Raw genomic sequence first — 12,459 nt, 5'->3', positions numbered from 1 at the left:
GACCCCACCAATCCACTCATAATGTCTGAAAACCCCACCCTACAAAATTTCAGCCAAAAATTACCTCCTTAACCCTTCCATCCAAAAAGATTCCATTTCGACCAATCCTGCTAGCCTACACATCAAAACCCTTCTCAACCATCAGATCCATCTCAACCCTCCCCATTCTTGACCCAGACCCATCCTGGACCCAAGAATCCGGCTCAATCTCTGGACCCGGTTTAACCCAACCTACTGAAAATTACCAAAACCCCCCCGTTTTCTCCGAAGTTATGAAATGGTCCCTGTCCTAATATGATAGCAAAATGACGCCTCTTTTAACCTAATCGAAAAAAGGCTCATCGAAGAAGAGCTGGGCGAGAGGGAATATTGTTCATCGTCTCCTCCACTCGAACCAGCGGCAGAGCAGGCAAGAGAACCCTCTTTTCTTGTGCTTTGGCTCGGCGCCCCCCTTTCTCCTCCCGTTTTTCTACGTTTTCTCTCTCTTCCTTTCTTCTCCTCCTGTATCGACCAGCAGTCCTATCAAGAGCATACTTTCAATCCGAACTGAGTACCTGTGCAGCGCCGATTCCAACTGTGCCAGACAACTTGGGTTATACCGAAACCCAGAAGTGAGGCGTTCGTCACTTCCACTGAAGTTCTAGCCTCTCCGATCTCTGGGGAGCGAGTTCAAGCAGGTAACAACCCCTCAATCGAATCTCCTTCTTTCATTCATTTATTGCGCCTTCTTGCATGAGCGTGACTAAAGAATGAGAATGTGAAGAAGCCGTTTCTCTGTCAGTGTTAATTTGCTTCGTTCGTTCTTCTATTATCTTCTCATTTCGAATAGTTTCCCGTCACATCTGCTTCTGATAATTTCTTATAGCCTCTGATGATTTTTCGTTTCTCCGCTGATGATTTTTCGTTTCTCTACTCGTTGGTTTTTCTTTCGTATTCTATATTCTTGTCGCTGTTTTTTTACTGATCCCTACATGAATTTTTCAGATCGGTTCGACTGTTATGCATGTTTTCAATCTTGGTATTAGATTTGTACCTCCGGTTCCATGCCAACCACATCTCTTTGAATTTTTTCCGATAGTTTCTTTTTTTTTTCCTTTTTGTTGTGTTTTCTTTTACCTCCTCTTCTCTATGATTTCCTGTCAAATCGCATGGGTTTTTCCTGACTGTGAGTGTGACTGTTCATTTCTGTTACATCTTCATATTTGCTTTACCCACTGTCGTAGTAAGCTAGATCGGTTCTGGTATGTTTGATCTATCTCATTTCACTTCAGTGTGTCTACAAGAGTAATTTGGTTCTTGCCGAATGGTAAGATTAGTTAGTATGGATATTTTAATTTCCGTTGAACAGTGAACTATTATTATGAGTGCTCTAGCTTCTGTTTTGTTTCACTTCATGTTTGTTCTGTTTCCTTGTTATTTTTGGCATTTCCACCGCTTTTATCTTCATGTTATATGTAAAAATTGTTGAGATGTATCCTCACTGTGGTAGCGATTGACTATGTCTCCCATCAAGTTTATTTTTGTAGGATAATGTGTCTCAGACATTCATGTAATTCAGATTATCGATTTTCCTTAATCAGTTTTCCTTAATCCATACCTAATGGGTTTCAGCATCCCATGTGGGCTCCACCTTTGGACTTGGGAGAGGGGTGCCTAACCCCTTCCCTCTCCCATCCAAGACCTACCCGGACTGGTTGGACCGGTGCCTTGGGCTGTAGGAGTCGCTATTGGACCAAAACAATTTTGATACTAATTCTTGGAGGTCCCATCACCTCCAGTTCCTAAATTGATGGGTGGCGATTCCATTTCCAGCCGAAGTGGCAAGTGAGCCCGGTTTTTCCAATGACCACAGTGTCCATGTTCCATCTTGGCCAAAGTGTTGTCCCTAAGATTAAAGCTAGTCTTGCCTATCTTGATTAGTCACCTCCAAGGGACATTCATTTAAGGAAGATAGATTATAGACCAAATCTTGATAGCTAATGAATGTGTGGAGGATTTTAAGAAAAAAGGAGAGAGATTTTGTGTGTAAACTAGACTTGGAGAAAGCTTATGACATGGTTGATTGGTCTTTCCCCTTGGACACTTTGGGAAACTTTGGGTTTGGAGAGATGTGGTGTGGCTAGATTGAAGGTTGTTTGGAAACTTGTCATTACTCAGTCTTAGTTAATAGAGTAGTTAGAGAATTCTTTCTTGCAACCAGAGGGTTGAGGCAAGAGGACTCCTTTTCTCCTTTCTTATTTACCTTGGTAGTTGAGGTTCAACAGTTGTTACACATGTGCAGTATGTTGATGATACAATAATTTTTCGTGTGTTGATCCTCAGAAGGCAAATAATTTGAAGTAGGTGATAAAATTGTTTGAATTTGTTTCTAAATTGAAGATCGATTTTGAAAAGAGCCATCTGGTGGGGTTGAGCTTGAGGAGGAGATGGTCAAGGTTGCAAAGGCCTTAGGTTGTCCTACCATTACCACTAGTTGGCCATTGAAATATCTAGGTATGCCTTTAGGAGCCAACTCATGGGAAGGAAGCTTTTGGAGCCCAATTCTTGAAAGATGTGCAAAGAAATTGTAAACTTGGAAGAGGAATTATGTCTCTAGGGGATCATATTATTCTGATTAAGTCTATTTTAGCAAACTTTCCAATTTTCCTCCTCTTAGTCTTTAAGATGCCACAAAGGGAGGTGCTAAAAGTAGGGGAGATCATGAGGGAATTCTTATGGGAGCTTGGTGAAGGAAATAAAAGATCACCTAGTGAGATGGGATCTAGTATGCAAAAGTAAGGAGCAAGGGGGTTTGGGGATAGGCAATATAGGGAAGAAGAATGTTGCTTTGTTGGGTAAGTGGCTATGCATGCAAATGTGTCTATATATGCATATGTACATTTATATATTCGGGCCAAGCTCAGGCTGGGGTAAGGTTGGGCTATGCTCAGGCCTAAAGCCCAAATTTTTGGGCCCAAGGTCAATTCAAGGATCGAAAATTCATACCTACCGCATGTAAAATTGCAGTCTGGGTCAGTCTAGGCTCAGGTTGGACCTGCCCAAATTGATTAATTCTGGTTCTATTGATATAGCAAACGGATCGGTTTCCTTCTAAGCTTAATAAGCACTTTGATGCTTGCTATATCCAGTTGTAGCTATCTGCAGTTCGGCCCGTGCATGCTGATTCAGATTTTTAATTCTTCTGAATAAGATGTCTCAAATGTTATGAGTTCTTGGATGTTTTTTTTTTCTTGTCATCAATAAGCCCTTTATCGCTATGTTGAGTCCATGATTTGTGATGCTTAATTTCATTCGCTGTAATGTTGTTATGAGAAGTGAATCAAGAGAGGAATAGCTGACAAGAAGACACAGAGAAGTTGAGTTTAACCTGTTCAGGTGCACACTAGCAAAAAGGAAGAGGATTCGTTAGCAAGTTAGGTCCAAAGGAAAGTAGAGAAAAATATATATAATAAATCATAAAATAAATAACAGTAATGAAATCTGTAAGGATGGATTCGATGGACCCGGAGGGTCGGCTATACAGACAGAATGCAGAAAAAGAAAGGGAGAGGAGTTATGGTTACAGTGAACAAAGGATTTAAAAAAATGTAATAAATGATTATGAAAAAAAGGAAAAAAAATAGAATCTGTAATATCGGGTTTGATCAATAGTTTGTGATGGAGCGCAATCTGGTCGGTCCTAGCTGTCAACGATCTTGCCTCTGACTGGAGCAAAAGGTGCCTGAAATGGGGAAGAAAGCGAGTAGCCTCCGGGGAGGAACCCGGTGAGAGTGCTCCGAAGCTCAAGTTAGTATTTTCTCAAAGGCAAGATAAAAAACCAGATGGCGCAAAGTTATCACGTACCTCCATTCTTGGGGAAGAGGGCCTTTTATAACCACTTTGTGCACTCACTCCCAAGCTCTTGTCAGGTCGGGTATCATTACCTCTGCACTTCTGCCAGTTCGGGTGTCATCACCTCTGCTGGGGCAGACAACCGCCACTGCTCTCTTTGTCGGAGCCGTCTCTGTAACTAGAGGTGGCGGTGGCAAGTGGCTGTTGAAGTGCGGCTGTCAAGCGTCAGATCCTAAGTCAGTCAGGCATGTCGCCTCAGGATACGGACTCCTTTGGTGTTAGGTACGGTTGTTCAGTTCGGCGACCTGGAGACGAAGTGCCGGAGTGGTGTGCGAGGTGAAGTCTTGAGTTCAGATAGAAGTGTGGCCCGAGCTGCCCTGGGGTGGGCCAGTTCGGGTTGTTGCTCCTTGCGCTCCTCGTAAGGCTCGGGGTCAAAGGGAGAGTTCGGGCTCCTTTTGGGGAGCTCAGATCGCGGGTTCCTCTTCTCGGAGCTCGTGCCTTGAGTGCACTGCCGTGCCGAGCTGTCGCTCCTACCAGGTCACCCTCGGTTGCTTCCACGTGTTGGGTGGCCAAGAGGTTGGGCCAAATCTTCCTCCATCAGTTGCCCCCCACTCCTCGCGCTAAGGGTCTTGTGATGAGCGAATTTGACCTGTACTTTAAACCGTTTGACTAATGGCGTGAAGTGTGCGTACGTCAGGAGATTTCTGGATTCCTCGAGCGCCAAAAAGTCAGAAAATGCGCCAATCCGTCTTTAAATGCTGGGAGACGTGACGACAGGCGTTATTTCAAGTTCAAAAAGCGCACCACTACTGCCTTCAATGCTGGGAGACGTGCGCCGACACCGCTTCAGTTTCCAAAGATGTGTGGCCAGTCACGTCTCGGTCTTAGGAGGCGTGCGGTCAGCCTGATCGTGAGCCATTGGATTTGCCTCGATCAGAGCCATCGGTTTTCGGTCACTGTGGGTATAAATAGTGGGGGACCCCTAGTCGCTTTCCATTGCCATTCTTCTGCGTTCGCTTCTTGAGCTCGCGTTCAAGTTTAGCTCGCGTCAACCTTCCGTAGTCCGTTAGTTTTTTCTGGGTGAGTCAATAGTTTCTTCCTGATTTTCCTTTCCTCCCGATGTCTAGCTCGGACAGCTTAGACAACTTCTTGAGGGGGTCAGACGCAGGTTCCACGAACCGAGCTGCGGCCCTCGATAGCCTTAGTGAGCCTGAGGTAGAGCTCGAGGAAGAGTTCGAACCCGTAGGCCGAGTCGCTTCGGGTAGTTTGGCGTCCTCCTCCCGTCGAGGTCGGATGTTGGACAAGTTCGGGTCTTCAACCAGCCTGAGGGGCTTTACTCCCTTATCACCCAGTTCAACCTGCCCGGGGAGTATACTTACTTTATACCCTCAGGCGACTTCCCTTCGGAACACGGTCCGGACGAGGTCGTGATATTCCGGGAGCAGCTCGTCGCCGGGCTGCGCCTACCTTTCCATCCTCTTATCGTCGAGGTTATGAACCACTTCGGCGTCACCGTCGGTCAGCTCCACTCGAACTCTATCCGCAACTTAGTTGGGACTATCTCCCTCTTTTGCGAACACATTCTGCCTTTAGACCTAGAGATCTTCTCTTCTATTCTCATGCTTAAGAAGCAAGCGGGTCCCCTTCCCGGGCATAGGCGGGCGTACTACCTGTCTCCTTGCCCGAGGTTCAAGCTTTTACACGATCTTCCCAACAAGGTCTCGGCGTGGAAACGGGACTACTTCGTGGTACGAAGTGCAACGGGGTGGCCGTTCCAAATCAGGTGGGGGTTGGCTGCCCCTGACCTTGGTGTTACGCTAGATAGGGAGACGACGAAGGGCCTCCGGGACTGGGCCCGACTCGGGCTAAAATGCCACCATTATCTGACGGAGGCCAAGCTCATCCAGGCCGGCCTGAGTTCGGGTAGGTTCCTTGCTCAGAGGCTTGCCTTTGTTTTGCTTTCCATTCTTTCGTTTCCCTGATGCCAGGCTCAGGTGTGATGGACGTAGAAAAGACTTGCGGTGGGAACCTGTTTCATGTCATGAAGAGGAGGAAGCGAGTTGCCAAACGGGCTCGTGCCGAATTGCCCCAAGATGCGGAGCCTAAGGTACCGAGCTCTCTGCCAATGGAGCCGCCCAGGGAGCCCGAGATGGCCCCTCCAGTACAAGAATCGGCAGGGGCCCCTTACGCCGAGGCTGCTTATACCCGGGCTGGGCCTTCAGGCTCGAGAGGCCAAGGCGAGTTCAAGAGCGTGCTGTCGCCGAACCACGCTCTTCAAAAAAGTAAGGTGGCCGTTTACCCTTAGGAGGTCGCGGCGTGGAGGTACGTGATAACTTTGCGCCATCTGGTTTTTTCTTGCCTTTGAGAAAATATTAACTTGAGCTTCAGAGCACTCTCACCGGGTTCCTCCCGGGAGGCTACTTGCTTTCTTCCCCATTTCAGGCACCTTTTGCTCCAGTCAGAGGCAAGATTGTTGATAGCTAGGACCGACCGGATTGCGCTCCGTCAATTGGCGCCGTCTGTGGGAAACGCTACAAAAAACTAAGTTCTCATCTTCTGAAAGGCTAAGTCCTCTTCTTCCAAAAAGCTAAGTTCTCACCTTTTAGAAACTAAAACTCTCACTTTCTAGTTTCCATTTTTTATGAACTCAAAGACTAAGTAGGAAGTTGATGGCCAACAGACTAAGCAGCTCTGTTGACTTTTCTTCAACTCGGATAAAGCCTCATCAGTCCTCTTCGCGAGGTACCCTCTACAAGATGAGCTCTTCTTGGCTTCCGCGGGAGTTGGCAGCCAACGGACTGCACGGACGCCCCTGCCGGTCGAGCCTTCCAAGGCTCTTGTGCGAGCTGGTGACTTAAAGTCAGTAGTGCTGCCCCCATAGGTCGAGCTCCTAGTAGCTTCTTGTAGGAGTGAGTGACCGGCGTCACTAACGAGGCTGATGCAGCGCAGTCGTAGCTCTAAAGTGCCGAGATGATAAAAGACCTCAACACCACATAAGACCCAGTTGCCTCTTCGGCATGGGCAAAATCAAGGAGAGTGGACTACGAGTCGCTCCCAGAGCCTAAGGGCTAAAGTGTCGAATTGATAGAAGACCTTGACACCGCTTAAGACCCAGTCTCCTCTTTGGCATGGGCAAAATCAAGGGTAAGGAGAGTGGATTACGAGTTGCTCCCAGAGCCTAAGGGCTAAGGTGCCGGGCTGATAAAAGACCTCTGCACCACGTGGGATCCAGTCGCCTCTTTTGCATGGGTGAAATATAAAGCAATTCGCATTCAACACGAGAAAACAATGGTAAAGACTAGTTCGCTCTCAGCACCATGATGGATGCAAACTTGATTTCTTCACAGTTGACCTCCACCTCGGTTGCAGGCTCCGCATCAAACTCACTGGCTAGGGCTAGCTCGAAGGACGCTGCGTCGAAGCCTACCTAGGTGGAGTGACCTGATAGAGAGGTCACACAGAACCCCCTCTTAAGGATGGCATGATGAGCTTCACTCTTGAGGTACTTAGCCAGATCGCAGAACCTCTTGATGGTCACATCCCTAATAAGGTAGATGTCCTCGGGGTACCTTCTCCACCTCTCCTCGAGCAGATGAATTCGCTCTCGGGCCCCAAAAATAAAGATGGCGAGGTTCTGCACAAGGCTGCAAACACTTGGACTCTGTCGACCTGAGAAGCAAATTGGATCGATGCTTACAAGCTCATCGAATTAGTTATCCCAGGCCAAAAGGAGCAATCTACTCCCTTCGTCGAGTTACTTTCAACTTGGGAGTGGGGGGCTATTGATGAGGGCGGATTTGGCCCTCCAATGACATTGTGACACGTGGCATCTTGGAACAACTAGGTGACACCTAGAACCACTTAGGCGACAACTTACCTTAGCCAAGATGATGGTGTCTCGACCTGGCGACCTGGCAGAGGTGCCGAACTAGCGATCTGGCCCAAGCGCTGAACAGACCTGGCGACCTGGCACTGACGCCGACCTAGCGACCTCGACTACAACTCGTCGGCTAGAAGCACCTCATCCAGGGCTGACCTGCAACACCTCGTCACTGGCTGAAGTGACCTCGACGCAAGGAGAGACCTCCCTCAAGGGCGTGCCGGTGAAGAGGGAAGTCTTGAGTGGTGTGCGAGGTGAAGTCTTGAGTTCAGATAGAAGTGTGGCCCGAACTGCCTTGGGGTGGGCCAGTTCGGGTTGTTGCCCCTTGCGCTCCTCGTAAGGCTCAGGGTCAAAGGGAGAGTTCGAGCCCCTTTTGGGGAGCTCGGACAATGGGTTCCTCTTCTCGGAGCTCGTGCCTTGAGCGCACTGCTGTGTCGAGCTGTCGCTCCTGCCAGGTCACCCTCGGTTGCTTCCACGTGTTGGGTGGCCAAGAGGTCGGGCCAAATCTTCCTCCATCAGTTTGGGTGTTTAGTTAGCAGGTTTTCTTTTTCAGGGGGAATTAGCTATAAAAAAAGGGAAATATTAATGTAAAAAAAAGTAAAAAATAAATAATAATAAAATATTTAGAAAATAAAAAGGTAGGTTCCATAAAACAAATAGGCCAATAGGTGTTTTATAAGAAAAATAGCAAAAAAAGAAGAAAATATAAATAAATATATAAAAACAAAAAAATAGAAGAACAAAAAGAAAAGAAATAATATATATATATACACACACATAATCAAAATAAATAAATAAACAAATGAATGAAATAAAGAAAAAAATGATGAAAAATAAAAGAAATGAAAATAATAATAATAAATAAAGGAGTGTAGTTTCTCTTTTGTTGAGTTGTTTTTGATTTGTTGCTTTCTTATCATTACTATGTTTTTGGTGGATTAATCTTATATTTGGCTTGCTTGGGATGTCATGTGGGCCCCACCTATTTGGACCCGGGAGAGGGGTGCCTAACCCCTTCCCTCTCCCATCCAAGACCTACCCAGACTGGTTTAGCCAGTGCTTTGGGCTTTTGGAATTACTAATAAACCAAAAATGCTTTCCGATGTATATCCTGGAGGTCCCATCACCTCCTTTTCATTTACTTGATGGGTGGCGAGTGGCGACTCCATTTGCAGGCCAAGTGAGCCATTTTCCCGATGCTCACAATTATCATGTACAAGAAAGGACTCAAAACTTACACCCCTAAACAGCCTGTGACCAGACAACCAAGAAAACATCTTCCCCGCAATTTTCTGAAAAATGGAATTGTCAGAACTTGTCTTGCTTTTGAAGAGCTGAGTGTTTCTTTCTTGCCACAGACACCAAAATACCACTGCTGGGGTTAAATTCCAAATTAATTTCCTCTTTTACTCAGACTCTCCATCCTCTAACCTTTTATAAAATCCTCTACTGAACCTGGGCAGCAACTTTTCAATTCAAATAAGTGTGAAATTCTCTTCCAGTTGTCCTTTGCATAGAACACAGCTATTTGAATACAGTACAGCACCCTTCCGAGAGAGGTTATCCCTTGTAAGTATTCTGTTGAGATATGCCGTCCAGACAAAAGAGATATTTTTGAAGGCACATTTTTACACCAGATGATGTGGGTTGGAACTGAATGTCCTTCTGAACTGTCCAGAGCCTTGTAAAAACATTTAACTGTAACTTTCTAGTCTTCTCCCACTTCCAGATTCTACTATCAGCCCTTGCAGACTCCAGTTGTGTACTGTAAAGAAGTTGCAGTAGCTCCATCCACTCTCCTCCACTTCCTAATCATTTAGATTCCTCCTCAATTGTGGAATCCAAGCCATACTACCATATTGGATTTGCAAGCTTTCCACAACCTTAACTTCTACGCTTGCTTTAACTTCAAACAAAGCAGGGCTCTCGTTCAAAGGCCCTTCCACACCAAACATTCTTCCAAAATTTGATCCTCTCCCCATTTCCTACCTTGATCTTCACACCTTTTGCAAACCAATGATAGTCTTTTCAATACCTTTCCAAACTGAGCATCCATAGGACTGATTTGAAGTTCCTAGATCCCATCCAAAATTTCTATCACCATACTTGGCCTGCACCACCCTTCTCCACAGCCCTCCTTGATTCTCCCCAAATCTCCAAAACCACTTCCCCAGCAAAGCAGTATTGGTACTTTTCACCCTTCTAACCCTCAACCCCCCTACAGATTTGGGCTGGCATACCTTGTTCCAGCTTTACCAAGTGGTACTTCTGCACTTTCCAGCCTCTCCAGAGGAAATCTCTCATCTTCTTTTCAATGATAGCAGCCATTCCTGTCGGAATTGGGTACAAAGAAAGCAAATACATTGGGAGGGAGGAGAGCACACTTTTCACCAGGGTAACCTTGCTCTCATCTTCTTTTCAATGATAGCAGCCATTCTTTTGAAGCCTTTGAACAATTGTCTCCCAGATTGTTTTGGAGTTGCATTTTGTATCTAGGGGCATGCCCAAATATTTTAGCGTCATCTTTCCCAGTTTACATCCTCATGATTCTGCCCAACTGGTCAGCTCCTCCACCTCTTCCACAACCACTAACTCACTTTTGCTTAAGTTAACTTGCAGGCCCGATACTACTTCAAATCATTTCAGTACATCACAAAATAAAGCTGCTCTTGCAATTCATCACAGAAGATAAAAGTGTCGTCAGCATGCTGCAGTAAACTAACTCCACCCTCTCATTACCTACTGTAAAACCTTCTAGAAAACCCCCTGAACCAGCCCTCTTCACCGTACAAAGGTCTTGATCTTCAAAGTATATGGATACTCATATTTTTTTTTTCATTATTTGGATGGTTTGGATCATTAAAACTGCTTATTATTTGGTTGTGCACCATAAAAGGTGAGTCTTAGAAGTTAAAAATATGATCCACAATGGATAATCATTAGGTCATGGCTAAGATCATAAAAAACTTGGCTTTGACATTCTTATTAAACCTTAGAAATACTAATTGGAGTTTTAACTACTAAGTCATTTCTTTAACAGAAGTTCTTTCTCTGTAATAGAGGAACAAAATTGGTTTTGCCAATCCTAACTTGTTGGGTATTTGAATTGCAATTCTAAGTATGAGGATTCAAAATTTCAATGTTTTCCATTAATTACTTCTTGTGGCTCCAACGAATTTATAAAATCAAGTCACTACATTGTCTATCCAGGAGGTGTCCTAACTGATCATCCAGATCAATCCATATATCAACCGGTTGGATGTTTATTAGCGTGTTGTGCCATCTACTTAATGGAGTTGCGCCCTTAGTTGAAGTTGGACTTTCTCTTAAAGGGATATAAAGCTCGACAGCTTATTAACCCTTGTTTTATATAAAGATTAACTTATATGCTTTATAATTGATACTCTTGTCATGGAATTGCAGCATTGCTCAAAATGAGGAAAGGGTTGCACCCTCAGATGCAGTGGATATCCTATGTGACGCAGAGTGGGAGGTTGATGCATGTTATGATGACTAAAATTCATAATGTTGGTAAAGTATACCACTTCAGGGCAAGGCGCCAGATGGCCCAGAGTTTAGGGCAGATTGCCAAGTTCAACCGTCGCTATGGGCTGAAAAATGAGGAAAACGAAAATAAATGAAATGTTTGATAAAAAGAGAAGGTTGAGACCTTTCTTTTCTTTCTTTTTATTTATTTTATTTTAATTTTTTTTTGTGGGGTGGGGGGTTAGATGTTGGGTTTTTTTAACTGTTGTCTAACGTGCCACATCTTTGAAGCAAAATGGTTGCTATTCCTTTTTTGGTCTAGATATATTTCTGCAGTATCTTTTGTTAAGATTTAGTCTCATTATGCTTAGCATTCACTATTTATGAAATAATGAGAACAAGTCATTTGGTCTGTAGATTTTATGGCAAGTGCACATTACAGGTGCAGGGGCTTTAGTTGACCATGCTCCCATGAAATTATTTAAGCGTTGTAAAATGCACTTGGTCAAATGCATGTTTATGACCCGGTAGGAGCCAATATTTCCTCGTGTGAAGAGCACTTTATTTTGATAAGAAAACATCATCAAAATAACAGCAGAAACACAACAGCCACCAAGGAGGCACTAAAACACAACATCAGAAAAGAAAATTTCAAGGCCGAATTGTGAGCCTCAAATCTGGATTCTGAATGATGTAACCGAATTGCTTATCAAAAAAAAAAAAAAAATCAAGGCTTTGTTCCTCACAACCTCACAGCGCATCCCACCGTGTATGGAGAACATCTCCCATGAGTTGAGCTTGAGCATATCCAAATTCATGAGTGAGGAGAAAATCTGGATTCTGAATGATGTATCTAATTTTAGAGTTTGGATCTGTTTCTCACAAAGCGCGTTTCACACTGATCTTACAGCATGTCTTGATTGCACATTGGTAACATTTCTTGTACTTGTATTTATTTTTTATAGGGAGATGTTCTTAATATAGGGCATGGTGGGATGTGGTTGTGAAGTCTGTGAGGTGCGCTCAGTGAGGAGCAGATCCCGACTACTAATTTCAAGGTTGAATGCAGCATAGAGTATGTAGGGGTGTCAATTGGATTGGATTTGGATTTGCTCCAATCTGTAGGGGTGTCAATTGGATTGGATTTGGATTTGTTCCAATCCGATTCAGTCTAATGTGAGTCCATTATAAATGAATCAGGTCCAATCCAATGAATATTTTGGACCGGTCCAATCTGTTCAAATTCGTTTTGATTTAGATTG

General features: G+C 44.6%; 1 protein-coding gene across 3 annotated transcripts; it reads left to right on the top strand.

Annotated features, from left to right (window-relative positions):
- Positions 1-310: 310 nt before the first annotated feature.
- LOC104594075 (Ribosomal protein L31) lies at positions 311-11,522 on the top strand. 3 transcript variants are annotated; one of them, XM_010254201.3, is made up of 3 exons: positions 311-677; positions 10,922-10,965; positions 11,135-11,522. In XM_010254201.3, the coding sequence occupies exon 3, from the start codon at positions 11,146-11,148 to the stop codon at positions 11,350-11,352; it is 207 nt and encodes a 68-aa protein (XP_010252503.1). In that variant the 5' UTR covers positions 311-677; positions 10,922-10,965; positions 11,135-11,145; the 3' UTR covers positions 11,353-11,522. The 3 variants fall into 3 exon arrangements, with proteins under 3 accessions (XP_010252503.1, XP_010252504.1, XP_010252502.1); XM_010254202.3 differs by having other exon boundaries at positions 10,922-11,024; XM_010254200.3 differs by lacking the exon at positions 10,922-10,965 and having other exon boundaries at positions 315-677.
- Positions 11,523-12,459: the final 937 nt, after the last annotated feature.

Source organism: Nelumbo nucifera, chromosome 1 (assembly GCF_055504915.1).
Source record: "Nelumbo nucifera cultivar China Antique chromosome 1, China Antique-T2T, whole genome shotgun sequence".
Taxonomy (NCBI): domain Eukaryota; kingdom Viridiplantae; phylum Streptophyta; class Magnoliopsida; order Proteales; family Nelumbonaceae; genus Nelumbo; species Nelumbo nucifera.
The sequence above is the reverse complement of the archived record's forward strand: the minus strand, read 5'-3'. Positions and strand labels throughout refer to the sequence as shown.

What these genes read in the sequence shown, in the direction of transcription:
- LOC104594075 (XM_010254201.3), top strand. Translation starts at nt 11,146, where the DNA reads ATGAGGAAAGGGTTGCACCCTCAGATGCAGTGGATATCCTATGTGACG.